The following is a 25,880-nucleotide window of genomic DNA, read 5'->3' on the forward strand; positions in this document are numbered from 1 at the left end:
CGGGAGGAGGAGATGAGATGGAAGACTTGACTCAGACTGGCTGGAGCACAGGCACATAACGTGACAATCAGGGGATGATGGAGCATCTGAAGGGAGTCTTCCAGTTTGAATTTACGTCTAAACTCCATTTCACAGAGACCAGTTGACCTAACAGTCACGTTTCTGGACAGTGGGAGGAAGTCAGAGTACAGTGAGAACCCGGGAGAACATGCAAACTCCTTATAGAAAGACTCAAGGTGATAAAAACACAACATTCAAGATTAGAACGTTACAGCAGATCTAATAATAATAATAATAATAATAATAATAATAATAATAATAATAATAATAATAATAATAATAATTAATAATAACAATAATAATAATAAAATCTATCTGAACCAAAAATGTGGTCAATGATTAACAGAAGATGTGAACAACTTTCTGTTATTCTTCTTTGTTTGGCATTAACTGTCGTTTTTTTATATAATCGTGATTAGTTTTATGATCTGAAACATAAATGTGGGACAACAAACTAATTAAACACAAGTAAATTGACGGGGAGCAAATCTTATTGTCACATCACCACTCAATCTAGTCAGGAGAGACTAGATTTATTGGAAAAGTGCGTTTTACGAAGAAAAAAAATTGTGTTTAAAATACAGTGATGAGTTTTCAAAACCAAAACCAGTGAAAGGCGTTTTTATCAAACTATCACAGCCAGAGTGATTCAGTGGAAGTGAATGGTTCTGACTCCTACCCATCACTGTTCAGGGGGGGGAAAGGGCAGGGAGAGGACGGGAAGAGTGGAGGAATGACTGGCGACCGTGGGGGAAGAGAGAGAGAGAAAGAGGGAGAGAGAGGGAAAAGGGGAGGGGCTTAAAAAGTATGAACTTGTGTATGATTTAGCTGCAGGAACCATTAAGAAGGAAAAACACTGCAGCTTTCACTCTTCCAGCGTAGGGACGGGTTCCTTTCTGGCTCCTCACAGGAGAACTTTTCCCAGCGGGTCACACTTTTTTCTCTTTTCCAGCTGCGCTCCCTCACTCTGGAGACTTATCTTCTTAATACAATCCGGATTTTTTTACTGGGTTCCCCCCCTCCTCGTCCCTCTCTCTCTCCCCCCTTTCTCTCTCTCTCACTCACTCTCTGGGTGTAATTTGTTGCGTGGAGGCTCGGAGGAAAAGACAAGGCGACACCACAACAACAGCGGTAGCAGGACGCGGAACCGCTTGGGGAATAAAGCAGCTTCGGGGAGTTCGGCGGAACAGAAGAATCGTCCACAATGAGAGCCGCCCTGGAGTTCTGCCTGGTTCTCCTGACGCTGCACTCTCCCGGCGTGCTGTCCCTGTCCACACGTAAGTTGCTCCCAGATGTCCATCGATGCGCAAAAGTCCCACTCCTGCAGCGAGGGGGCGACGGGACGCGGGGAGGTTGGTGTGGGGAGGATCTGCGTGGATCCGCTCGGTCCAAGTGTGGGTCAGGAGAGCTGAGTGGAAACGGCACCGCGCGGCTGGGTTCTGTTCGGTTTTAAAGCCAGACCTGTTGCGGAACCGGATTACTGCGCTATTACATCACATTTCAAACGAGTCAGTAAACATTAGGCTATATGGGTCACGTTTAATTGATTGCAGATAATTAAAACATGCTATTTATGATTATATAAATATCGTTATTTTAACCGTAATAAAAGTGCATTGCAATTTTATTTTCCAATACAAGTTGCAATAACAGTGATTTCTGCATGGAGGCTGAGCCAGTATGACGAGTAAGTAGATTTATAGCACAGGTTTATTATGACATTCTAAAAAAAAAAACAACAACAAACATCTAAATGTATACCATGCTATAACAGCTTATATTTAAAGCATATAAAGTATGAATTACAAAATGACACCCAGTTTGGGATAAGATTGGAATCAGTTTAGCGCACCTCCAGATAGGGGTGGAACAATGCATCCAGACCAGACTAGACCAGGGGTCTGCTACCTTTTTCGGTCCAAAGAGCCAATTTTCCTCCCGGTCCAGCTAAACCAAACACTGCAAATGTGCCATGACTTTTTGAAAAAAAAAAAAAAAAAAAAAAACGCAACTTGTGTTTTTTCGATAAATCTCTACTATAGGACTGTGTGTGTGTGTGTGTGTGTGTGTGTGTGTGTGTGTTTGTTACGGAAGTTCGAAAGTAAATGATGTAAAAATGTTGCGAGACTGTGGATACATTTTCTTCTTAGAGATTTTGATATTTGTGGAAAGTTATGGCAACAAAAAGCACCAAGTTTCCCACCTAATGACACAAATTAGACTTTGATGTGATCCAGTTGTGAACATTTAATGCAATTATACCATAATTAGTATTATTTCATGACCTGCATTTGTTGGTATGGCTATATTTAAAAACATTGGTTGGTTCTTTGCCATTTTTTTAGCTAGAGTTATTAAGACCCATAGTGGAGGGTGCAAAGAACCACTTGCGGCTCCGGAGCCACAGGTTGCAGAGACCTGGACTCAACCATACATAAGATTGGGTTGACCCGATGAGTCAGGATTTGGGCAATATTTATCAGACAGTCCGATGGCAACAAAACCAGTGGACACGGTCTCGTTTATGTTCTGATAGGCAGAGCGAAGGTGAATCTCTGTTCACTGTAGAGTTATCCATGTGGACTTTAGAAATGAAGCTAGAGAGGATCCAGTGCAGCTCTACTTGATGGAAAACTGTGAAATAGCTCTTTAGTATAATATTGGTACACCTTGACGCAGATGCAGACGTATCTATTTCAATCAGGATGTTACAATCAGAAGCGTTTAGATCCGGTAAGATCGCACAGAGGTTTTAGACGCACGGCTGACAAGATGATCCGCTGGGCCCGACATTATTCATCCTTCAGGTTTCAGGCAATCTTCCAACGTTACCAACATGTTTTTTTCTGCATGGAAATAGAGTCTAAATTCGAATAGTGTAGAGAATCTGTGGACGGGAGCTAAAGATTCGGGTGATGGCAAGGAGGCCTTCAGACCTGAAAGACTTGAAGCTCATCACCAAAAATAACTAATCAGAATACAAGAGGATACTGGCAAGAACCTGGTCAGCAAATATAAGAAGGGTTTGATTGGTGTCATAGCAAGGGAGAAGAGTTGAGGACATCCTATTTCTTTTTTATAAAATGTAAATAAATGCAGATGAATCTTTTCCAAAATTTTACATTCTTTTGTAATTTTTTCAGAAATGTTTATGTCATTTCTCAGCAGAGACAAACTTCTTGGCTAAATAAAAATCCTTTTTAATTCACATCAGTCAGGCATATGAATAACCAAGGCTGGACGATGATTCAATAACAATAAATATCGATCGATAGACACAAATCAATGATAGAAAAAAAAAGGTCAATAAAAAGTTCAATAGAATAACGGTTTTCCTTCCTTTTGCAGTCTAGCCCTGTAAATTATTATTAGTCATCACATCCTCCCAACCAATCACAAACGCAGACAGAGGAATCTCTGTCACCAAGCTCCGCCCCCAAGCCCCGCCCCCTTCAAAAAGTTCAGAGAGCACACGTTGTCTTTTCTTTTTTTAAAACTTGCAGTTTTGGTAAAAAGTTGGTTGAATAAAGGGTTGAGTTTGAATTCAGTTTGTGTGTTCTGTATCTAAAAATAGGTCATTAAGCAACAAACGGTCTGGGCTGCCCTTAAATATATGTTTAGAATTTGTTGATAATTATTTATCTATTTTTATCGATATGCTTTGTTTTTTATATCGTCCAGCCCTATGAATAACCGACTGTATGTCATTCAAAACTTTTACTTGTGCGACCTCGCTGCCGTAAAGCAGTCAAAAAACCTGCCTTGAAGCCTTTAAAGTGGATCCTTTTTATATCGAAGAGGAGTCCAATTGTTTATGAGGTGCTGTTTCAATGATTTTGACAAATGACAAATGACAAAAATGTTAAGTTGCATTTGCCTATTATTGAAACATGTGAATTAGGCTCCTTTCAAAAACGTTTGCAGTTTTCAGGGATTTGAAATATCCTATAAAAAAAAAGCAGTGTTTCAGGCGACAAAAAAAACAAAAAAAAAACAGTTAATGGCAGCATATCAAGGCGGCAGGTGGATCAACAGTTCTTCCAGCTGTTGCTAAAATTAAAACGCAAAAATTAATGCAGTTGTAATCATGTTACCTGTTGCGTTTGTGGTTATTTTGATTGTGGGGCACTCTTAGGGTCCGCACCATGACGCCAGAAGTGTTGCGGTGGATAGAAGCATGTTGTAGCTTCCTTCTAGCCAGGTGAGCGACGGACAGGATGCTTCACTCTCACCTGGAGAACACTCCCCTTGCCCGGACACTTTGTCTTGCCCTCGAACGAAAAGGACTTTAAACGGGGACAGAACTCTTGATTTTCCCCTTTTAAGGTGGTAAAAATCTCAGTTAGAAAAAACTTGATGGCAGTAACCGGCCCAGGCCTACTGGGGGCCCTTTCTGGCCGTGCTCCGCTTGATTTGTGGACACGTTTAGCGGGGGAAATAAGGGGACAAATGGCATTTTGTCTGTCTGACAGCCCAGATTATTGATGTCCTCCTGCTGCTGTTGCATTGCTTGTATCCCATGCGGGGAGAGAGCTCCCCTCCTGGGAGGCTGGATTTCAACAAGTCAGGCCATAATTCGTTTAACACATGCTGAGCATGGGGGCTTTACGGACCGCAGCAAAGCGGTGATATCACTTGCTCGGGGTTTTGTTAGAATGTGGGAGAGCCTGCTTAATGCACAATAATGTAAATAAATCATGGTTATGTCCGGTTCAGCCACTAAGAGGCTGGATTAGTTTTAATGGTGAGCTCGCTGGCAAACAGCAGCTCCTCAGTCCCTCATCCTTTTTTTTTTTTAAAGGCGTAATAAAAGAAAGTCTGGATTCAGGGCTTTAAAGGGAATAACAAGCCCTGAATCTTTCCTTCTGCTTATTCTACAACGTAAATGCTCGTTAGTGGTTAACTCACTTTTATAATGGGCAATGAATCTCTTTCACACAGTCTGCTACTAGAATGAAGCAGTTTAAATGTATAATTGTTATTGCACCCTATAGCCAAAGAACAAATAATGCAATAATTACAGTAGCTTTGCTACGCACCAAATCCAATGGACTTTGTTTGAATTCGACATGACAGACCAATAAATGTTTAGGTCACTTCTAAAGACAGTTGGCTGTGCTGGATTTTATTTAGGGGTATCATACTAAAAGGGGTGGAATGCAAATTGATGTCACTTTTTTCAGATTTCAGCTAAAGAAAAAGAAAACTGTCATTTTCCTTCCAAGTTACATCAGTGCATTACCTGTTGGTCTTACATATCTGAAATTCTGAGAAAGAAAAACAAGAGTCTCATAGATATGACCAGGCATAATGTTCTTTTCCTTTTTTTTAGCACCTTTTCTTCAGCGCGGCGTTAGAAATTAACTTTTTTTCTGTACGTTTGTCCGTGAATCAAGAATAAATCACATCTGCTGCTGCTTCTTCAACCTCTTCACAGACAACGTTGCACGGCTCATTGTCACCAAATGTTGCGTGACTTCCTCAAGAAAATCTCCAGACGCAGATTTTAATAAACCACCGCAGACTAGAATCCAGCCGCCTGAGACTCGGGATAAAGCCGGCGGTCTTGAAAATGAGAGCGGGAGGCATTTTCTCATTTCTCAGCGTGAATTCCTTCGTCCACGGTCACGATGTTGGACTCATCCTCGGGCGTGATGAGAGCTTCCGTCTCTCCAAACAAATCGTTTTTTTTTTTTACAGCCATTTCCTCCGGTGAACGTGTTTGGGGGAAGAGACAATAAACAGCAGTAATTGTGTCTCGTTTCGCAGCGTTTGAACTGTGAAGGTATGGGTGTTAAAGGGCTTCACACCCCGCTCCGGGGCAACGTCCCAACCTTAGCGCCTGGAACACATAAACACTGCTTGTTATTCAGCTGGAGCGCCGTATTACCGGCTAATCATGGCCGCCTTTGGTCCACTTGTATCCAGTGACAAGACAAACAGCGCGTTTGCATGGGTTTGTTTGTGTTCGTGCGCGCGCGTGCACGCGGTGGGACTGTCGTGTCGGAGGGCCCCCGGGAGGCGGCGGGGATATTAACACAGGAGTGGAGTTCCAGATGAGCTGGTGTCTTCAAAGGCGGCCCCGCCATAAAAGACCACACAATGTCTGTCAGCGTAAGGTGGCGGGCTGCTGAATAGACGTGGCCTCGGGCGCAGATTTTGTAGTGGTCTGACTGTGTTGACACTCTCGCTTGCAAGCTGCTCAGTCATTTCCCTCCTCGAAACCCTCTCAGATGGGTTCATATTGCTTTCTACGCTGGTGGGAAACTTTTTTTTTTTTTGTTAGTATCTTGCAGCCTTTAGAAAATCAGCCTTTATCCTCATCTTTTCTCCTTGATCCTCCTTTTTATTGTCTGGTTCACCTGTGAGATCAAAGCTTCTTTTTTTTGGACTGCTAATTTTGCATGGTAGTTGTTCTTTCCATTGTGAAGCAATTCAAACAAAACAAAAGCAAATGGATTACCTGAACGTTTTAATGTGCTTAAGCAAAAAACAATTAACCTCACGTCTTTAGGGCATTAAAAACTGCTCATTTGTAGCCCTTAGGGGCCTTTTCTTCTGCAGTGCTTCCCAGCAGTTCTGTTTACAGAGGTTGGACCAGGACAGCCGACAGACACCGCTCGTTAAACGCGCAAGTCATTTTGTCTTGTGTGCGTAATTAGTAGTTTCTAAACATGTTATAGATGCATTCCTCTATTAGTCATATCGTAGCATATTAATGACTTAATGTTAACAGCTAAACTCTTCAATAAATTTCCATGAACTTTTTAATAGGGTGATTTAGGGCTAGGCTCACATTAGCATATTTACTCAGTTTTAATTGGACGCGCTGATGATTAGGCCCGTAACACACAGTATTTTGCCGTGAGTCGGCAACACTTACAGAATAAGCTGTTTTCTTGCCTCAGAAACGTAGAACTTTGCTTTCCAAGTAGTAAATTTAATGACTAGTGTTTCAGATGTCCTGTACACTGGTGGGGCACATCGTAAAGAGCAGCTCACATGACCCAGACAGACCAGAAACTGCAGCAGCCTGCACAGTTCACCTTGAACATCAACGTAAAGGGTGAAAAACACATAGAGCGTAAGAGCAAACCCTAATTTGTTAGATACATTTTTTTTTTTACATGATCTGCTTCATTCGTCTCAACCTCAAATCCTTAATGGCTGGTGTCCTGCAACTTTTAGATGAGTCCCTTGCCCTACACACCCGAATCAAGTGGCTGAACTACCTCACTAGTCAGTCAAGATCTGCAGAGCTTGTTCAAGTAGGAAATTTTCCATTGTAATTAAATTAATTAATGGGATTTCTGGGAACCCAAGTGTATTTTATCCAAGCATAAATATAAACAGATTTTTTGTTATATGCAGACCTTCATGTGTTTTCTGCAAGTCAAACATTAATACCACACATCAAAGATATTTACCCAATAATATAATGAAAGTTTTCATTGATGTAGTACATAGGTTCAAATGTGTGGATTTAATAGTCTTATGTTTAGAGTGTGTTGCCCAGAGCTTTAGAAACCATCTGTACATGAAACATAGGAATAAACAGTGCATGTAGGCGGCATGGCCTCGGTACTCCGGCAGCAAGCAGGGTGCATGAGATGGGGATTTGCACTGAGACCTACTTGAAGAAAAAAAAAAATTTTTTTACACTGGTTTATGGTAAAATATAATTTCCCAATCTATCTAAAAAATCCCTGTTAGCAGCCAACATTTAATGTTTAAAATTTCTGGATTATTTCCTTTTAATCCCATGAATTTCTGCAAATTCCCATAAACAGCCATTATTTACCACATATCATCTTAATTTTGCAAGTCAGTAGAAAATATATCAGCAGGTATCAGAAGATGAGTTAGGTCATGGACTCCTATAATAATCATAAAAAACATTGACCAGGACACCAAGACGATACTTGGGATCAGATCATTGGATCCCTAATCTATGGTGTCGAATATAGCTCTCCATCAAAACCCTCTGCTTTAATCTTTGACGCCCGGGTGTCCAGAGAAAATATTGCTGTAGAGCAGGGATCTGCAGTTCCAGTCCTCAAGGTCCAGTGTCTTGCAACATTTATGTGTTCCTGGTCCGACACACCTGAGTCAAATAAACAGGTTATTAGCAGGACTCTGGAGAACTTGACTGCATGCTGAGGATATAATTCAGACATTTGAGTCAGATGTGTTGGACCAGGGACACATCTAAAAGCTGTTGAGTAAAAGCACCCCAACCAAAGGTGTGCTCAGGTTTCCACCAACATATTTGCAAGTTTAACTTTTTAGAGTTGTACCGCCGGGTATTAAGTGATGCTAAAGTCTGATTTATCTGGTTTGAATAATGAATACAATGACTGCACTGTACTGTGAAAGTGCTAGTGGCGTTGAGCTTATTTTTGTTGTAGATTTCTATGTCTGGTTCTTTGCATTTACATCGCACTGAAAAAAAGGAACGTTCACTTCTGAGGAAAGAGAATAAGAAGTTTGTTATAATGGAGGTACATTTCTACGGTTGATTTCCAGGGGACAGTAGAGCATTCTCTAATCGACTTTCAGTTGGACGTTTGTCCAAAATTGACCTGTCCAAACTTGAGAGGTGTGGACAAAGTGTTAATGGTATTTCGGTCAACTGTGCAAGCTTTTCCTACATGCCAGACTCATCTGCATTCAGTGGGAGTGGGAGTCCAAAACCCTAACAGAACCGTAAAACAGATGAGCAGACTCATTGTGAATTGTCGGTGTATCTGTGACTGCAGATTCTTAAGATTGTTTGATGTGTTCCTTGAAACAGTCCTACCACAGTCTGAATATATTATCTAGTAGTAAGCTTATGACTGCTGTCCAGCTCTTTCAGTGCTTTAGGGGCTGGACCCCTGCTAGACGTTGTAGCCAAACTTGTGTGCTAAAGTAAAACCTGCTTCTGAGACAATGCTAGGCTTGATAAACCCGCCAAGGGTTCCCAGCACTGTCTTTACTGTATAAAACGATGTGAAAGGCCTGAAGATGAGTGAGTCTAAAGCTGAAATTCTGCAGGGTAGCATCCAGGTGTTCACATTGTTGACTTTATATTAGTTTGTTTTAATAGACACAATGTGATCTATGTTGGCCAAAGATTGAATCCTGCTTTAATGAAGAGGATCAGTCAAGCTTTGGGTTCCTTAAAGGTTTCGAATCTAGACGCGTCCTTCCCAACAAGGCGCGGTTGACCTTAATCAGACCTTAATCCAGTTTTGAATAGTACATCAGTGATATCCTAAGTCAGTTTAAAGCAAAACAAAACATAGGATGTTGGAATATGCATGTCCTGACCAGAATAAACACTTTTTAAATATAAAGAAGCAGTTTTCTGTTTCTGTTTCCTCCATGTCAGCTTTAAGCCATGCCCAACTAACAGCCTCCATCCCTGCACGCTGCATTGTGTGCGTTATTCTCGTCAAGTTGGTCAGCTGGCTGTCTCCTCAGCACTTCCAGCTTATTCTCCATAGCAAACAAACGTTTTGTATTGACATAATAGAAGGCTACTCCAAATTTTTGCTGGAAACTGTAGAAAAACACCCGCATCGCAGCAGCCAAGAAAGGCAACAAAGTCAAAGCCAGAAGACACTAAACCAACAAACTATGAGACCACCTTCCTAGCTCAACCTTATAAGAACTGAGAGAGCCACTAAACTGATACACGAGTGAAGGATGTAAAATGAAGCATGGCCTTCAGCTCTGTCTTTACAAATGAAAATGTACAAGACTATATTGTGTTCTGGGTAAAATATGGTTGAAAACAGAAATCTGAAAACACGTGTGCATAAAAACATAGCTGTGCTACGTTGTGTATCATCAGGGAGTCCATTCCCTTTAGACAACAGTTGTATCAAACTACTACCAATCAATCTTAGCACAAAACCACCCGACGTAAAAGTAAATGCTTTACTGTAAACAACACCGAATTATGACAAATGTACTGATAAATATTAGGCCTTAAGCCAATTTTCCGGCTGTATGTACAACAGTCAGTCAGGAAGGAGGTAGTAAAAGGAACCTGTATGCAGCTACTTTAGCATAGGAACCCTGCAACGTCCGTTACTGGTGCTAAAAACCCGTAAGGTATCCCACAATCCTTTGCGTGACATGACGTATCAGCACAGCCCCCTCATGGAAATCAACAAAAATGTCCTGAGAGAAGAGAGCGAGCACTATCTAGTTCATTTTCGGATGGTTGTAGGTCCGGATTTGACTTGCATTGTCCATGTGCGTATCAGTCCTGTAATAACATCGGAGTCAAAGGCTGTCCGAATTCGGTACAGCAGTCCGAAGCTCCTTTCCTATCCATGATAGAGTTCTTACTGTTGACCCCGTGGAAGATCGAGTAACAGGAGCTAGGAATAGGAGCTAGAAGCTGTTATTAAAGGTATTCGGATAGAGCCATAGAGTTGTTTCCAGCAGGGTAAACTTCTACATCTTCTACTTTTAACTTCTTAACCTCAAAGACCCAGTACTGTCACCAGCTGGCCTTCAATAGGTTTACCAAAAAAGGAATAAAAAATAAATAAATAGAAAAAGACCCTCTCTTCTTTCTCTTGATTCACATTCCCGAGAAAGCATAGTGCTCTGGTGTCACGGTCCAATCCATTCTCATATTTGGCTGTGGCTGAAAAGTTGGGAAGAAATTCAAACATATTGGATTCGGTATGAAAATGTCTGATCATCTGCATATTTTTTTGTGCTAAATAAAGAAATAAAGTATTGGCCAACCTGAAACAGGCTCAAAACAATGTTCAGGTGTTTCCTCTGACTGAAGGGATATTATAACAAATAGGCTCTATGGAGATAATTTCTCTAAACAACTGGTTAACAGGCCATGTGTTCGCCGCAGACTAGCATTTCCAGCAAAGTTTTTTTCATCCCTACGTACAGTATATATTATTCCCTCTTGGGTCTACGTCGTATCCTCTCATCTCCGTAAACCACTAACCCGTTCTTCTAACCCATACTAATGCCATCAACTGGCTTCTGTCTTTCAGACGTAGCAATTGTTTACCCCCAGGACCCTGTCCTTCGCATGGGGTCCAACTTGACCGCCAGCTGCTGGGTCCACCCTGACCTTGGGGTCCACGCCAACTCCCTTTTCTGGACGTTGAACGGTCAGCAGCTTCCCAGCTCCCTCTACAAAGTGCTGAGCCCAACCAACCTGAGCGTGACGCTGGTTGGGCTCAACGCCTCCAGGCAAACGTCCGGCGACAACCTCGTCTGCCACAATCACAAGGGACACATACTGGCTGGCTCCTGTTTGTATGTTGGGAGTAAGTTAAAGTTTAAAACGTATAACTTTTCAACACTTCTATGCCAGCGAAATCCGATTCTATGCTCCGTTGTAAGTACACGCAGATTTCTAAGTAGATGCTTGGTAGATGAAAATAGATCACTGGATGGAGTAATACACAGAAGAGATGAGGGGAATGAAAAGGAAATGGGAATAAAAGGGAGAGCAAGGAAGTAGTGGGTAGATTTTTAAGTGTCCCTGCACAGTTGAAGTTGTATTTTATGCATTTTATTGCTGCCTTCAAGACCCAGTACGAGGCCTCAGTGATGCTTTGACCATCTGTGTGGTCCACTGTTGCTTTAGTGACTTAACACTTCACACACAGGAAAAAAAACAGCTGTGTTTTTGCATTTGTGTGAGCAAGTATTTAACAACTTTTTTTTCTGAACTTCACCCCACTTTTCTCATAAATACAGCCTTACCTTTTCTCTTAGGAGGTCTTATGTTTAAGGGATACCCTGTCACTATCTTAACACAAAGAGGGCGGCACTATATTACACTGGGGGAAAGCGGTTTGTATCAAATAGATAAAATAAACTATCTTGGTTGGGTTAAGTCGTGCTTTTTGGTCCTGTGCTGGCAGCCAAGGCCCTGCGCACACCCAATGTTTTATTGGTGAAAACGGAAAAGTTTTGTTGCGTTTCTACTGCTCCTACCACAATGGTGTACCTTTTCTCTAAAAAAGGCCCAATTTGAAAACCATGAGGTAACATTTTGAAAACATTGTTGTTGAATACTCTGGAAAAACAGAATCTTCCTGTTCGGTGGAGCCCTATTACATGCGTATGATAACTTTTTATCTCTAATCCTTAGTTCTCCTTTGTTTTATCCCCTTAGTGGGGCACCTTTTTAAACAGGGTGGGTGTTTGTACGTATGGTGTCGAGCTTTAAAGAGCATACCGCCTACTAGTGGCACGGCAAGGAAATTGCACCTTTTTAAATGTTTCTACCAGAGTCGTCGGCACAGAGATTGTAATTAAAATGCCATCATGGTGTGTTAGCAGAAACGGAGAAACAATTGCTTTTTTAATGAATTATTGTCGTGGAAACATGGCCCCAGGCAAACAGCATCGTAGGTCTGAACGTCTTTTGGCATCAGAGGCAGATTTGGTTTACAACTGGGACAGCTGACTCTTGAAAATAGGAAGGCATTATTAGGAAAGAAGAAAACAAGGTAACAGTTGGGTTACCCTTTAAGAAACCATTGATGCATTTTGGAGATAAATTATATGAAAAATGCTTAAATCTCATGCAGAGTTCAGTTGAACTATATTTTCTTTAGATTTTATATTACTCCCAGTTTTCGTTTTTATGAGATATGAGAAATCATGACTCCTGATCTTACCAAAATAACTCTGTGCAACGTCCCGCTGGTAGATAATATTTGTCAGACTCCTGTAGTCACATGTTTTTACACAAGACTAAGCAAATTTTGGAAAGTTACGGGAAATCCGTTTTCAAAGCATACCCCTGGTGGGAATGAGTCGGGGATTAATTTAATGAGAACTGGCATCTGTCGTGATAACCAGGAAAGGTTATTATTAATGACATTTGCAAACTCCAGAAAAAACCCCACATAAAAACAGTATGATAGAAATTGTTACGTTAACTACTTTTACTACCTTTTCCATCAGTACTTTGCTAAAAACATTCAAGGATATAATTAATGTAATTATTGTGTGCTCTTTAGAGGCACAGATTTCTCTTTTAGAAACAGTGCTTGTAGGGCATTAACTGCATTAACTGCACAGTGCGACATACAGTCTGTTCCCAAATAAAGACTGCGATTAATTTTTAAATAAAACTTAAAATCATCGCTTTTATTATTATTATTGCAGTGGATGCAGCAAAATTCAGAGATAAAATTTTAAGTTGATTATGTCCATGTTTAGGACAAAATGGCAAGAAATCCTTTAGAAAATGCACAAAAAGACCAGCACTCCCTTTTTGTTAACAAAGCAACTCACATATGTGTGTATTTTTACCTTGACTAATTTACCACAGTATGTACTTGTACTTATTATTATTCTGGTTATTTCAAGTTTATGGGCTTCATAGATGGGATAACATAATCTGCTAACATGAAACCACATTTTTGTTTCAGACACTAACTGACGTATATAAAATTCTTGTTTGGATGGTGGTCGCTCGTCCCTTTGCCATTTGATAGTTTTGCAGCCTAGGTAATATTCTACCTGAGGAACAAGGATGTGATTTTTTTTTTTATAGTCTACATATAGTCTTATACTATACTGTGAAGAAATGAGGTCGAATTAATGTCTACCAACAAGTTCCTCAAGTATTTTGGTTCAATCAGTGATCGTAATCTAGGATATTTTCCCCAAATAGGGAAGTACAGCAAAACGTCTTGACAAAATATTATAAATCAGACTTCTAGTGAATTGTATGTGACATTTTATCGATTTTATGAATATTTTTCTCCACAATTCAATTAAATACTTCACTAGGAAGAAAAAAGCCATGAAAATGCTTGGGTATGAAACGTTTTTTTTTTATACGGGTTAGAAAAGGCAAAGCGGCGTATTTACTCAGATGAGTATTTTAATATTTTTCAATTGTTTTAAATGTCTGTGAAGGTTCATTTAGACATCCAGGTGGTTGCGAGCTACTTCAGAAATGTTTAATCTGTAAACGTGGGACACTGACATTGTCCATGAACAACGTTTTCTAGCTTTTTAAATAGTTATCTCCAGTTTCTAAGGAATAAACCTTACCGGGTAAACAGTAATTTAGAAATTAAACTACCCTCACTGATACCCCCATATTATACAGACTATTTAGTCAATTTTAGAGATAAATTAAACATATTTCAACCATGTAAGCTGGTCTGATCTGTGGCGTAAACAGTGCATTCCAGTTATTTCAAAACCAGCTCTTTAATGGCTGCATCGTCATCCCTCTGTTTTCCGTTTTTACTAAGAGGAGGAGGGGGAAGAATGATATCGGAGAATCCCACATCTGAGACCACAAAGAGAAATCTGCTGGCCTTTTCTCAAGCACATTAACAGAGATGCAGTTGATATCATAATTTGTCTACTGGTACTGAGGAGGACACCGCGTTCCTCTGAGAAAGGGACCATAGATCTGCCTCAGATGGCACACACACACACACACACACACACACACACACACACACACACACACACACACACACACACACACACACACACACACACACACACACACACACACACACACAGTTCAGAAAAATAAGAAAAGAATAACTTGTTTTTCTGAAGAACTTTAATAATAGGTTTGAAATATGTACTTGTAAGAACATTTGCCTCTTCACTGACTTCTTATCTCTGCTCCTTTATTCTCCTTTGTTTGATCCCCCCCTCCCTTTTTTACCCACATGTTCCCCACTCTCTGTCTTCAACCCACATGGATCCATCTCAGTGCCTCCAGAGAAACCAGTCAATCTGACCTGCTGGTCGAGGAACACCAAAGACCTGATGTGCAGCTGGGCACCGGGGGGAAAAGGAGAGACTAATATCAGCACGCAGTACAAGCTGAAGTACAAACTCAGGTAAAACCAGTCTTGTATAGTAACAAAGTAAAAATACTTCACTACTGTACTTAAGTATATTTTGGAGTACTTTATACTTTCCTCGAGTATAAAAGTTTTTAATAAATTTCACTTTTACTTCACTATATTTCCGAACTTAATTGCATACTTTTACTCCAATACATTTGTACAGTGTTTGGTTTAGTTACACATTACAAAAAAAAGCGAGAGTGAGAGAGAGAGAAACTCAAATGTTTTGACCCCACCTACTGATAACGTTACAGGTGTATTTATTAGCAGGTTTACCACTTCCTGTAGGTTAACTAAGCCTGGTTTATCACTTAACCATGTTCTTAGTATACACCCCCTGGTCTAAATTTTACCTGCACTTGGTTGTGTACCATTTTAAAGTGTATAGCACAGACCTTACTTGAAGAAGGAAAACTGAAAGCTTACAAAAGGTTGTATTTCTGTCTAAACTGTCTAAATTTCTCCTGCACTTGGTTGTTTATATTATTTTAAGTGAATTTGAACTTCAAAGTTTACCAAAATATAAAAAATGTCATTCAAACTGCATTTGCCTTATTTTACTTTTTACTTATACTTTTTATCACATTACTTGAGTACATCTATTTTTACAGTAATTTTCATACTTAAGTACAAGACATTTCAGATACTTTAAGACTTTAACTCAAGTAACATTTCAGTCAGTGACTTGGACTTTTACCAAAGTCATATTTTGGTAGGTACTTATACTTTTACTTGACTCTGAGATTCTAGTACTTTATACAACACTGGGTAAAACGACACGCATACACTGAAACTACGCTGAAAGAAAATCAAAACTAACCGTAAATACAGTTTACAACTCAATTTTCGCAAAGACTTGTTTGACAGCAAAACACGTTCTTTTTCCGGGCCATGGCTGTTCCTCCTCTCAGATGGTACGGCACCGAGAAGAACTGTGAGGATTACAGCCACACGCAGCCGTACTCCTGCAGCATCACCCAGGACCTGCACCTCTTCACGCCGTATGAGATCTGGGTGGAGGCCTCCAACCAGCTGGGCCGAGCTACCTCCGATGTCATCCTCCTTGACATCCTAGATGTGGGTGAGTGGGAGAAGAAACGCCGTTCGGCCCTCTTGCCTTTATCTGCTTGTCTTTGTAGCATCATCCCCAATAGCTTATATATACCCTGGATAGCTTTCAAAGCCCGAAGAGGCAGCTTTTTTTAAAGTGAACATCACCTGGCAGCGTTTCTTCACTGCAGAGGGTTTATGTATCCTCTGGGTAAATTGAATCACTCATCTTAATTAGCGGGTAAATCTTAATTAATTTAGGTGAATGATAACAGTTAATTGTTTCAGTGGAAGTACCGCATTGTCCTGTAGCCATAACATTGTAAGCAGCGCTAAACAGCTTCGTGGCTCCAAGCTATCGAAAAGCCTCCTGTTAACACCTGCCACATTCTTAAAATCATCCCCATTTCCACGGTGCGCCTACCGTTTAATGGCTTGTTACCGCTGCTTGTCAGACGTTAATTAGCCTGCATTGTTTTGCAAGGAGCCAGGCTAGCTCCTTGTCAGTTTTCACTCCTTAACCTCAGCCAGGCAGCACAAACGTCTCAGTTGATTTGACAAACCTGAGAGCGCAAACACAGTTTGAACCTAATGTAGCTCTTAACATAATTGTACAAATGAAAGATGTGTAATGATGCAATTTTGCCTTAAGGGCTTTTTTTTTTTCCGCTTCTTCCCAGCAGACATTCAGTGGAAAGTGAATGAGTGTTCTCATTTGTCCTTAAACTGCCTGGAAAACCTCACAGCATGTTTGCTCCATGCCATGCCGGGCTCTCCACCTTCTCGATCCGTTTTATCGGCTTTTTGCAGCATCGTAAGAACGGCCCTGATGTGTGAAGTAGCGTCGGCCGATGAAGGCTTTATAAGCAGAGCTTGTTCTTGATCTTAAAAGGATGTCTTCTCCTGCTGACATGTTGAAACAGCTGTGGTCCAAAGTGGATGCAGCAGTTCTAGGTGTGGCTGTGACATTAAAATGAAACAAAAGATTATTAAAAAAAAGCATCTACCAAAGGCCTTCTGTCGTTGTGCAAAGTTGAATAAAAAAAGAGTCTTTTTTTTTTTTGAAGAGCTACTCTTTGTTCAGGCAGTTTAGATTGGCTGTTTCTGATGTACCTGACTAAAGCCGCATAAAGCAAAGCTGCCTTAAAAGCCACTTCAGTCAAATCTTTTGTATTCAGCGCCTTTCACAGTCACTGAAACCTCTTGTTTGGAGTTATAAAGCTCCAGTTCCAATATAAACATATTTTTTTTCATCATAATTTTGAGGTTTTCTTTACTATACATGTAACATATAAAGAGAAAAGAAGTGTGCTACAGATTCTTATCTAGAGGTAGTAGCTTTGAATCCAGCAAGGAATAAGGAATCGAAAGATCATCACCATTTAGTTATCAAAACAATTATTATTTCTTGAATCCCAAAAGGACATTAAAGTAAGTGCTGTTGACTGGTGCATTTATAGGCTTGAAACGGTGGGAGTTGTTAGTTTTCCTGGTTTTAACGTGAAGGAAGAAAACAATGTAAATCAGTATCGGACCTGCCTCTCTCCAGCAGTCACTGGGCGAGGGCACAGCCTGGACCGGTCACCAGTCCATCGCAGGGCAACACAGAATAATAGCAAAAACACGTGTGTTCAGCGTGCTTTGCTGTTAAACCAGAATCCAGTTACGTCTCTATTAAAATGTCTTTCAGATCCGAATAAGAAAACGATATCTTTAACTTTTAGGATCTAACAGCTCCGATTTGACCCGTAACAGCAGTATGTCGGGGCACATCACAATACTTTACGTTGTAATCTGGTTCTGTGCTTGCAGAAAACAGGGCATTACATACCTCTCCAGTGCCATGGACACATTTTTTCCCCCCCAGTTATTCATCTGACTTCATACTGATGGGAACTGAGTTGCATTCCCTTTTAAAGCTATGTTATGTGGTCCGCTGCCCGAGCTTAAAGGAGTTAAGGAGCACGTAACGAGATCGAATGCTCTCGCCGTGCCAGACGCGCACTCCGACCTGGACGCTCCTGTTTCGACTCTCTGGGGCACATCTCATTGTGTAGCACCCGAAGATGACTTGTGTTGTGCGCCGGCTTGGAAATCAGTTCAGAGCAGCTTCTCCCCTCTGACACGCTCATTTTCTCTTTACTCATGCTTGGTGGACATAAACACAGAGAAACACTCACGCACCCACTCACTCACACAGACAGACAGAGAGAGAGAGAGACTGATGGAATGTTCCATGCTGATCCTCGAACCTAATCCTGTCTCCAAGGCAGCTGCAGACCCCGAGGCCTGAGCAAACCCGGGCTTTGAGGCTTTAAGACTTGGACCTGAAATAATACAACCTGATAAGCTTGGAATTCCTCACCTTGTTCACCGCTGGCACGCTCTGTGCTTTTCTGGGAAAACGTCCCGCGCGAAGGCAGAGTTTCTGGGCCGGACTCGCCAGAGGCAGGGAAACGAGCGTCCATCAAAGCCTAATCCTATTGTTCTTATTGATGTATGCAAGCACGCACCTGTTTACGCGCCCCGAGGGTAGGGCAGGGCCCTGCGTCGAAGCAGAGGGGCATCCAGGTAGTGGGCGTTTTTTTGTTTCTCCGTTCGTGAGAGCGCTGGAATGGCGTGTTTTGGGGGTTTTCTCACTGACCCAGCCTTTTTGCTTTCATTCAAGCGTCTTCCACGGCAGAGACGGGTCATAAAGGAACCGCACCTGCGCCGAGCCGGCGTGAGTCACTCACACCTACGGTCGGGTCCAATCAGTGCCGAAGGCGAGGTGGAAACTCCTACGGGTTTCCCGCATTCCTCGGTAGCTGGGAGATCGAGAGAGACGGGGGAGGCTAGAGGAAACTTGCAATGCGTACGACTTGGAGATGATGACGTGTTGCGGGGTGACACAACATATACAAACACTGATTCATCCCCATGTGTGTCACGTCTCAAGTATCTGCATTTACACGTGCGTGGAATTTTGCAGGGTTGAGGCTTTCCTCTATCGGTCGCCGTGTTTGTGCATTTTCATCCTACAGCTGGAAAAAGTTGACCTTGCCCTTCCCTTAAAGGGAAAGTTTAGTTTTTTAAAAAAAAAAAGAGGTTAGGGTTAAAGTATTTAAACAGTTAATATCTTACCTGTGGTAGATGTACCTGGGAATCGATACCGGTGCACCACTGTACCTACACTCAGTACTTTTGTGTGTTTATGAGGTAATACATCTTAGTTTAATAATAAAATATCAAAATTGTTCACTTTTAAATAATTATTTCTCAATATATAAACTTATTTGGATCTACAAATTAACCTACTGCAATCATTTATTAATTTGATTACATTGCTGGGATCCACATCACATAAAACAAATGTTTACCAAAACAACAGTAATCAGAGGCCCACAGAGTGAACAAGGGTAAATAAGGGATTGAAACCGTGTGTGAATCAAATTCAGAGAATTATTTTGGGGCAGCAGTTTCAGAGAAAGAAATACTATATTAAAAACATTATATTTGATCCAACTTCCACGGAGGGATACATTTGTACTATGGGACCGGAGAGGCTCCTCTGCTCTCTTTGCTCTGACTGCAGGCGACTTTGAGGACCAGGCTGCAGCTGCCTGTGAGACGGCGCTTGGAGAATGCGCTTGCTGCTGCTTTAAGACTATAACTGCAGAATTATTGCTGCTTTCACAGGAAGTCACCAGTAACATAGAAAAAAGTCGCTAGATGAGTCTCTTTTTTGAAAAAGGGTCGCTAGAAGGGGTTAAAAGTCATAGCATGGAATTTGCTATTTTGGCAGCATTGACCTGTAGCTTCTTCAGATTAGAGGTATTCACGCCACTTGCATCATGAAAAGTGTAGATGTACTTTCCAGCGCTTTCTATCAGCCACGCTTCCTTTGTTGACTGGACCAGCAGCTGCTGATTTCATTACGCTCTTGTGCGTGCAATGCTGTGTTCAGGTCCGGCATGGAAAATCGGCCACTTTTCCACTGCCTTAGTGTCAAAATGATGTGTTTGGGTACCGAAACATGGCACTGCCTGATTTTACGGGAATAGGTACTCGGTATAAAAGTACCAAATTTGGTGCCCATCCCTAGTCTCATGTCATGGAAGCTGTTAGAAGAGGGATCAAGACCACAACGGCCCTCTACCATGCTGAACCACCTCCAGTCTCAAAAACATTAGAGCAGTTTATGTGAACGCTGTTTTATCAAGCTTTAAATCATTGTCATACTTTAACTAAGAAGTTATTTGCTCAAAAGCCAATGATTATTCACACCTGAAGTTCGAGGTTGGAGGAGCTACATCATCAGTGATATTCCTGTGTAAACCATGTACTAAAATCTATATGATTATAAATGTAAGCTGATGAAAAACAATATTATGGCAGTTAAGGTTAGCTCCATTTTGGTTGTTTTTATACTGCCTTTTACAATTATATTCTCAACTGGAAAGAGGTGTTTCACACAGGAAGATTTTCAGTGCCGCGCCCCCTTTTAACTCCCCGGTGGGTCGCAGTTTTGATTTGGGCAGGTTTATCAGGATCGGGTCTAATCTGTGATCAGCAGGTAAAAATAAGAAAAACCTTGTTTCAGAACAGAAAACACCTTCCTTTTTTGGTCAATAAAGGAATCAACTAGCAGCATTAACTTTGAGTCCTGTGCACTATTTTGAGTTAAAAAAAAAACATGACAACGATTACGAACACACAGTGCTGTGAAAAAATTGAGAACACCCTAACAAAATTAGTATTTTAATATTTAACATATCACTTTCACATATGGATATTTTTAAATCTGTGATTAGTGGTTATTATAAATTTATATACAGTTAAAATGGCAAACATTAAGCACATCTGTATTACATTGTTCAACATTTTGAAACCTCAGACATTTAGTTTTCATGCTCCTGACTGTTGAAGTGAGCCTGACCTCCTTGTACAGATTTAAAGGGCTGTTTGAGGCCTTCGGAAAGAAAATCATAGCAACTCGTATGGTAAAAGATTTAAACAGGTCTTAAAAGAAAGTTAAATCCTCCGTCTTTAAATGGAGGACATTCATGACAGCTGCACACCTGCGCACGATTTCCAGCTAGTTCTCGCTGAAAGCAGACTGCAAGATGCATGGAAAAGCTCTCCAAAATCCCTAAAATGTCATTACAGCATCTACAACAGATTCTCTGACATGTTCTCACTTTTGGTCAGTTAAAAAAACAAAACAACAACTCAGTAGGTTTTTGTTTTTGAAGCGCAAAAAAAATCCCCCATTTTCCCCAGCAATAAATAATTAAATTATTCATTCAAGATGTATAATTTAATTAGATGTGATAATTTCCCTGTAAGGAACTGAATATTAACTGGGGTGTCCTAATCCTTTCTCATGACTGAATGCATTGATGCGTAGCTGTGGGTAATCTTGTAACAACTTTTCTTTTTGTCCCATTCAAAACCACTTTGTCAAATGACTTAAAGCACATTTTCTTTTCTTTTGTGCGTCATAGCCCTCAGAGAAAAACTTTTATAGTTGCCGAAAATCGAAATCAGCAGTTCCAGACCTAGAAGAAAAGTGGAAATCGCTGTTTGGCCAGGAGGAGTCTGATCGGCGCATTTCTACCCAGAACCACTTAACAGGACCTCGATTTAGAAATCGGCCACTACCCCTTAGAAACTTGACACCGCATCACATTATCGAAGAATACATTTGTGCTTTAAAACATCTGCTTTTGATATCATCGCTCAGATTATGCCAGAGATAAACGGCAGTTTTAAAGGTATTCACTAAAGAAGCATTTTTAAAAAAAGAATAAGGCTGCATGTTTGAGAGGAGAATATGAGTGTTTTTTTTTTTTTTTTCCCTCATTGCTGATTCAAATTACAGCTTCACGTTGTGCTTTTTGCTGTTTAAAAAAAAACTCACATCTCGCTGTTGGGGCTTTGTTTACTTGTAGGGAATGACATTGTGAGCGAGAACCTAGGTTTATATTAAAACGAGCTCTGAAACCAAAAGCTAAATGAGAGCGAGATTAAGACAGCGGGCTGTCACCGAGGGCTTGTTTGTCACTGAGATAATTATTGTCAGATGATGAAAGTCTAACGCACAAGCCATCAAAAACTACAAGGCAACCGGAGACGGTAAACATTTGTGTGCACTAAAGAGGAAAACCTTGTGGTGGACTACATAAAGACCCGACTCTTACACATTTAAGCTTAAACCAAAAGAGTTGCCTTGTGTGTAAACAGCGTGTAAGTTGAAGCAGTGTTCTTTTAGTCATTTTCCAGGTTTTGGAAAGAAACACTTTATTATTTTATAGGATAAAAAGATGTTTGCATCTCAAAATTCTGCAAAAGAGAGGAATAATAATCATTTCAGTTCACTAAACCATTGTTACGTCTTAGTTTATTCAGAAGATAGAGGAAGGTTTCTGTGTCTGCTGCTGCTCTAAAACCAGGCGGTCAGCAGGTCAAAAATATCGTTTAGAGACATTTAAGATGTGTGCAAAGCATATGTCCTGATTATGAGAAAATCCTTCTTGACACGCTTAAAGCTAGGCAAGAGTTATAAAGAAAACATGTATGAAAAAACAAGAGAAAACCATTAAATCTAAATTTACTGGATACATTTTGGTTTTATAATGAACTTTGGAGTCTTGGAGACAGAAAAAAAACATGTTTGAGGTGAAAAGAAGGTGAAAACTTCACGAAAAATAAACCAATATATAATTTTTCACTTAACCAAATACACACTTACAAGTTTTGAGATGCACTCAAACTTTAATTAAATTAATTAAACATTTGATTTGTCAATATACAGGCAAAAGGCTTAGTTAGGTTTAGTTAGCTGTCAACTGTGCAAACGCTGCAGATGTGAACATGTTTATGTATGAAAATATTTATTATATATACATAGAAGATTTATTTATCTCTTCCAAAAGGAGCCATGGACGTTTATTAAATATTATTGAGGGGTTGTATTAGCTATTTGAACTGCCTAGGGTGTCTTTGCAATCTCCCAAACTGTAAAAAGACTCTACAAGCAAGGTTTTTCCACCAAAACTAAAAATCTAAATGAAACTTTTTGTCATTTTCAATTTACACATGAGAAACGTGTTTTTTGTTATAAGACAGAAAGTGTTAAGTCATTGTTTCTCTCAGATCCTTCCAACAGATTTGTGGAAAAAAAACGATTGAATAAACTTTAACTAAATAACAAACAAACAAAATATATCAAACACAAGGCTGCAGCTCAGCATTTGATCAGCTTGAGGCAGAAAGCTGTGAAGCGCTCTGTTGATTTTGCTTTGGTTCCCCGGTTCTGTTTGCCTGATGGCAGCAGCTTAAAGATTTTCCCTTAGATGCCTATCAGAGGCCTGCTGCTTTAAAACGGACCCTGAACAGAGGATGGGGAGACCACAATGACATCCGCCCCCTCACTATCCTCTGCAGGGCCCTCTTGGCTAACATGCTGTAGTGTTTTTCCTCGTTTTAGACCCTGACAGAATATTGATGCTATGCTGCGTTCCCTCTCCTGACAGTGACCACAGACCCTCCGTCAGGCGTGACCGTCAGCCGTGTCGGCCAGCTGGAGGACCAGCTCAGTGTTCGCTGGGAGGCGCCACCGGCTCTGAAAGACTTCCTGTTTAAGGCCAAATACCAGATCCGCTACAGGCTGGAAGAGAGTCAAGACTGGAAGGTAAAGAAATCGTATTTTATATATATATATATATATATATATATATATATATATATATATATATATATATATATATATATATATATATATATATATATATATATAATGTGTATATGGGAACGTTACATATAAAAAGTGTCAATTTACAGGTTTACAGGGTTTAAAAATATATTTTTATTGTATAAAATAATAAAATGAGTGTGAAAATTAATATTATATGTATTTTGAACACTATAGAATAAGAACCTTTTTCTATACACCACAAAATCAAAAATCGAACATTACAATGATACAAACATAAACTTCTTAACAACAATGTACTTAATATGTTCATAGGCTCTAAATTTGCAGTTAATTTTTTTACACGCTGCATTTTTTCTCATTACAATACAAGAACATGATATAGACGGTAAAACATTGGTTTTCTCTAAACTGAAGGTGCATCAACACCGACTATACACAGCAAAACCCTTTACCTGATATTATTCATCAGTCATTGTATTAAACGTTAGGTTGGGATTCCATCTTTAGTGATTCACAAAATATCATGATGTTAAAAGATTAATTGAATAAAATGTAAAAGAAACAAGATTCTTTGCAATTAAAAGTAAGAAAAAGAAAACAAAATAAAAGGGGGGTAAATAAAATGTAATAAAGTAAAATAAAAACAGACATGGGCGGTACAGAAGGCCATTTTGGAAATCCTAATATGGCCTTTATCGCATCACACAAGAGCTACAGGCCTATGGTGTCAACAATCTTTTCAGACCCAAACTGAAAAAAAACTTGGTCTGGTCCAATATTCTGCCGTCTCACTGTTTTTTCCTAAGATTTTTCTAACTCTGATCTGTGGCCCTGGCTCTGTTCACCCATTTTGACAATTTGTACCTATTTTGTCCTTTCCTGCTTCCATTTCATTCATGTACACTAACCATTCAATACTAATATTCAGTACTGATGTATGCAAACCCTTTTGTTCAGTATTTTCAGGAATTATCAATAAATCAAACTTTATTTATAAAGTGCGTTACACACAAAAGTGTGTAATGCAACAAAATTGTTATGTTCAGGTGGTGCTGAGCCCACAGGGCAGCTAACCAGACGTAGGGGAAGGAGTAAAATGACCGTTTATTTGGAGTTGAGGGAACAAGGTGAGGTAGAGGCGGCGTCTCCGGACGCGGGGGCAGGTTGTGGAGGCAGGCAAGCTCACTGGGTGTAGCAGCAGGAGGCGAGGTGGAAGGTGTGGCTGGGTTGTAGGAAGCCTGGTGTGGAGCTGGAACCTGGAGCACAAGTAAGGTAACCCTGGAAAATCTCTAGTGGTAGTAATGGTGGGTTTCTCTAGAAGAGCACTAACTAAAGCGGAGAGCATCTGGCAGCGAGCACACAGGAGGCCAGGCTCTAAAACACTGCTCCAGATGAAGATAGGCCTCAGGTGTGTGCAGCCAGCTCCTCCCCAAGCCACACCTGTGGAAGAGAGAGAGCACACCCAAACCACACCCACACAGTCTCACACACCCCAAACATAGACAATAAAATACGCCATCTACGGTAAAACATACAGAATAAGCGAGGTTGACACAATATTTATCGATTAGAAACTAGCCTGGTGTTCTTGCTCAACTAGAAATAAAAAAGTTAAAAATATGAGTTTTTAAAAGATATTTAAAATCATTCACGTTATTGGCCACCCTTACAGTGAGTGGAGGATCGATCCACAGTTTGCGGGCGCTAACAGTGAAAACTCTGTCTCCTCAGCCTAGAAACCTTAATGGGACATTTATGGATTATGGGGGTAAATAGTGAAAAATACTCAAGGTTCATCCCTCCATCCATCCATCCATTGTCTTCCGCTTATGAGAGATCAGGATTCTGGGGCAACAGGTCCTGGAGGTAAACCCAGACATCCCAGCGACGTCCTCCCGCTCATTTCGGGGGGGGAGAACAGATGAGATATATAGTCGCTCCAGCAGGTTCATCCCCAGGGTCTCCTCCCATGGGGGGGGTGAAAACAATGGAAGGCGCCCAGATGCATCCTGATCAAATGTCCAAAACACCTCAGCTGACTCCTTTCAATGCTCTAAGCTATAAAACGGGGGAAATGACCATCTCCCCTAAATGAATAAAACATATATGCACAGCGATTATAAATTCCCTGCAGCTTATCCTAAAGCTTCGGTTCTGAATGATTTTTGGGAGGTGAGGTAACATTGAGGTACTAG

At 40.5% G+C, this 25,880-nt stretch overlaps 1 protein-coding gene across 2 annotated transcripts in view; it reads left to right on the forward strand.

The window, feature by feature from the left end:
• The first annotated feature begins 860 nt into the window (after positions 1 to 860).
• crlf1a (cytokine receptor-like factor 1a) overlaps positions 861 to 25,880 on the forward strand; it is a 32,404-nt gene continuing 7,384 nt past the window's right edge. The window contains exons 1-5 of one of the 2 annotated variants that reach the window (XM_036150843.1): positions 861 to 1,337; positions 11,079 to 11,357; positions 14,798 to 14,927; positions 15,848 to 16,017; positions 23,504 to 23,661. In XM_036150843.1, coding sequence (XP_036006736.1) covers positions 1,265 to 1,337; positions 11,079 to 11,357; positions 14,798 to 14,927; positions 15,848 to 16,017; positions 23,504 to 23,661 — 810 coding nt within the window. In that variant the 5' untranslated portion in view covers positions 861 to 1,264. The remainder of the gene's footprint in view (positions 1,338 to 11,078; positions 11,358 to 14,797; positions 14,928 to 15,847; positions 16,018 to 23,503; positions 23,662 to 25,880) is intronic. The other variant, XM_036150842.1, reaches the window with a different exon arrangement.

Source organism: Fundulus heteroclitus, chromosome 19 (genome assembly GCF_011125445.2).
Source record: "Fundulus heteroclitus isolate FHET01 chromosome 19, MU-UCD_Fhet_4.1, whole genome shotgun sequence".
Lineage (NCBI taxonomy): Eukaryota > Metazoa > Chordata > Actinopteri > Cyprinodontiformes > Fundulidae > Fundulus > Fundulus heteroclitus.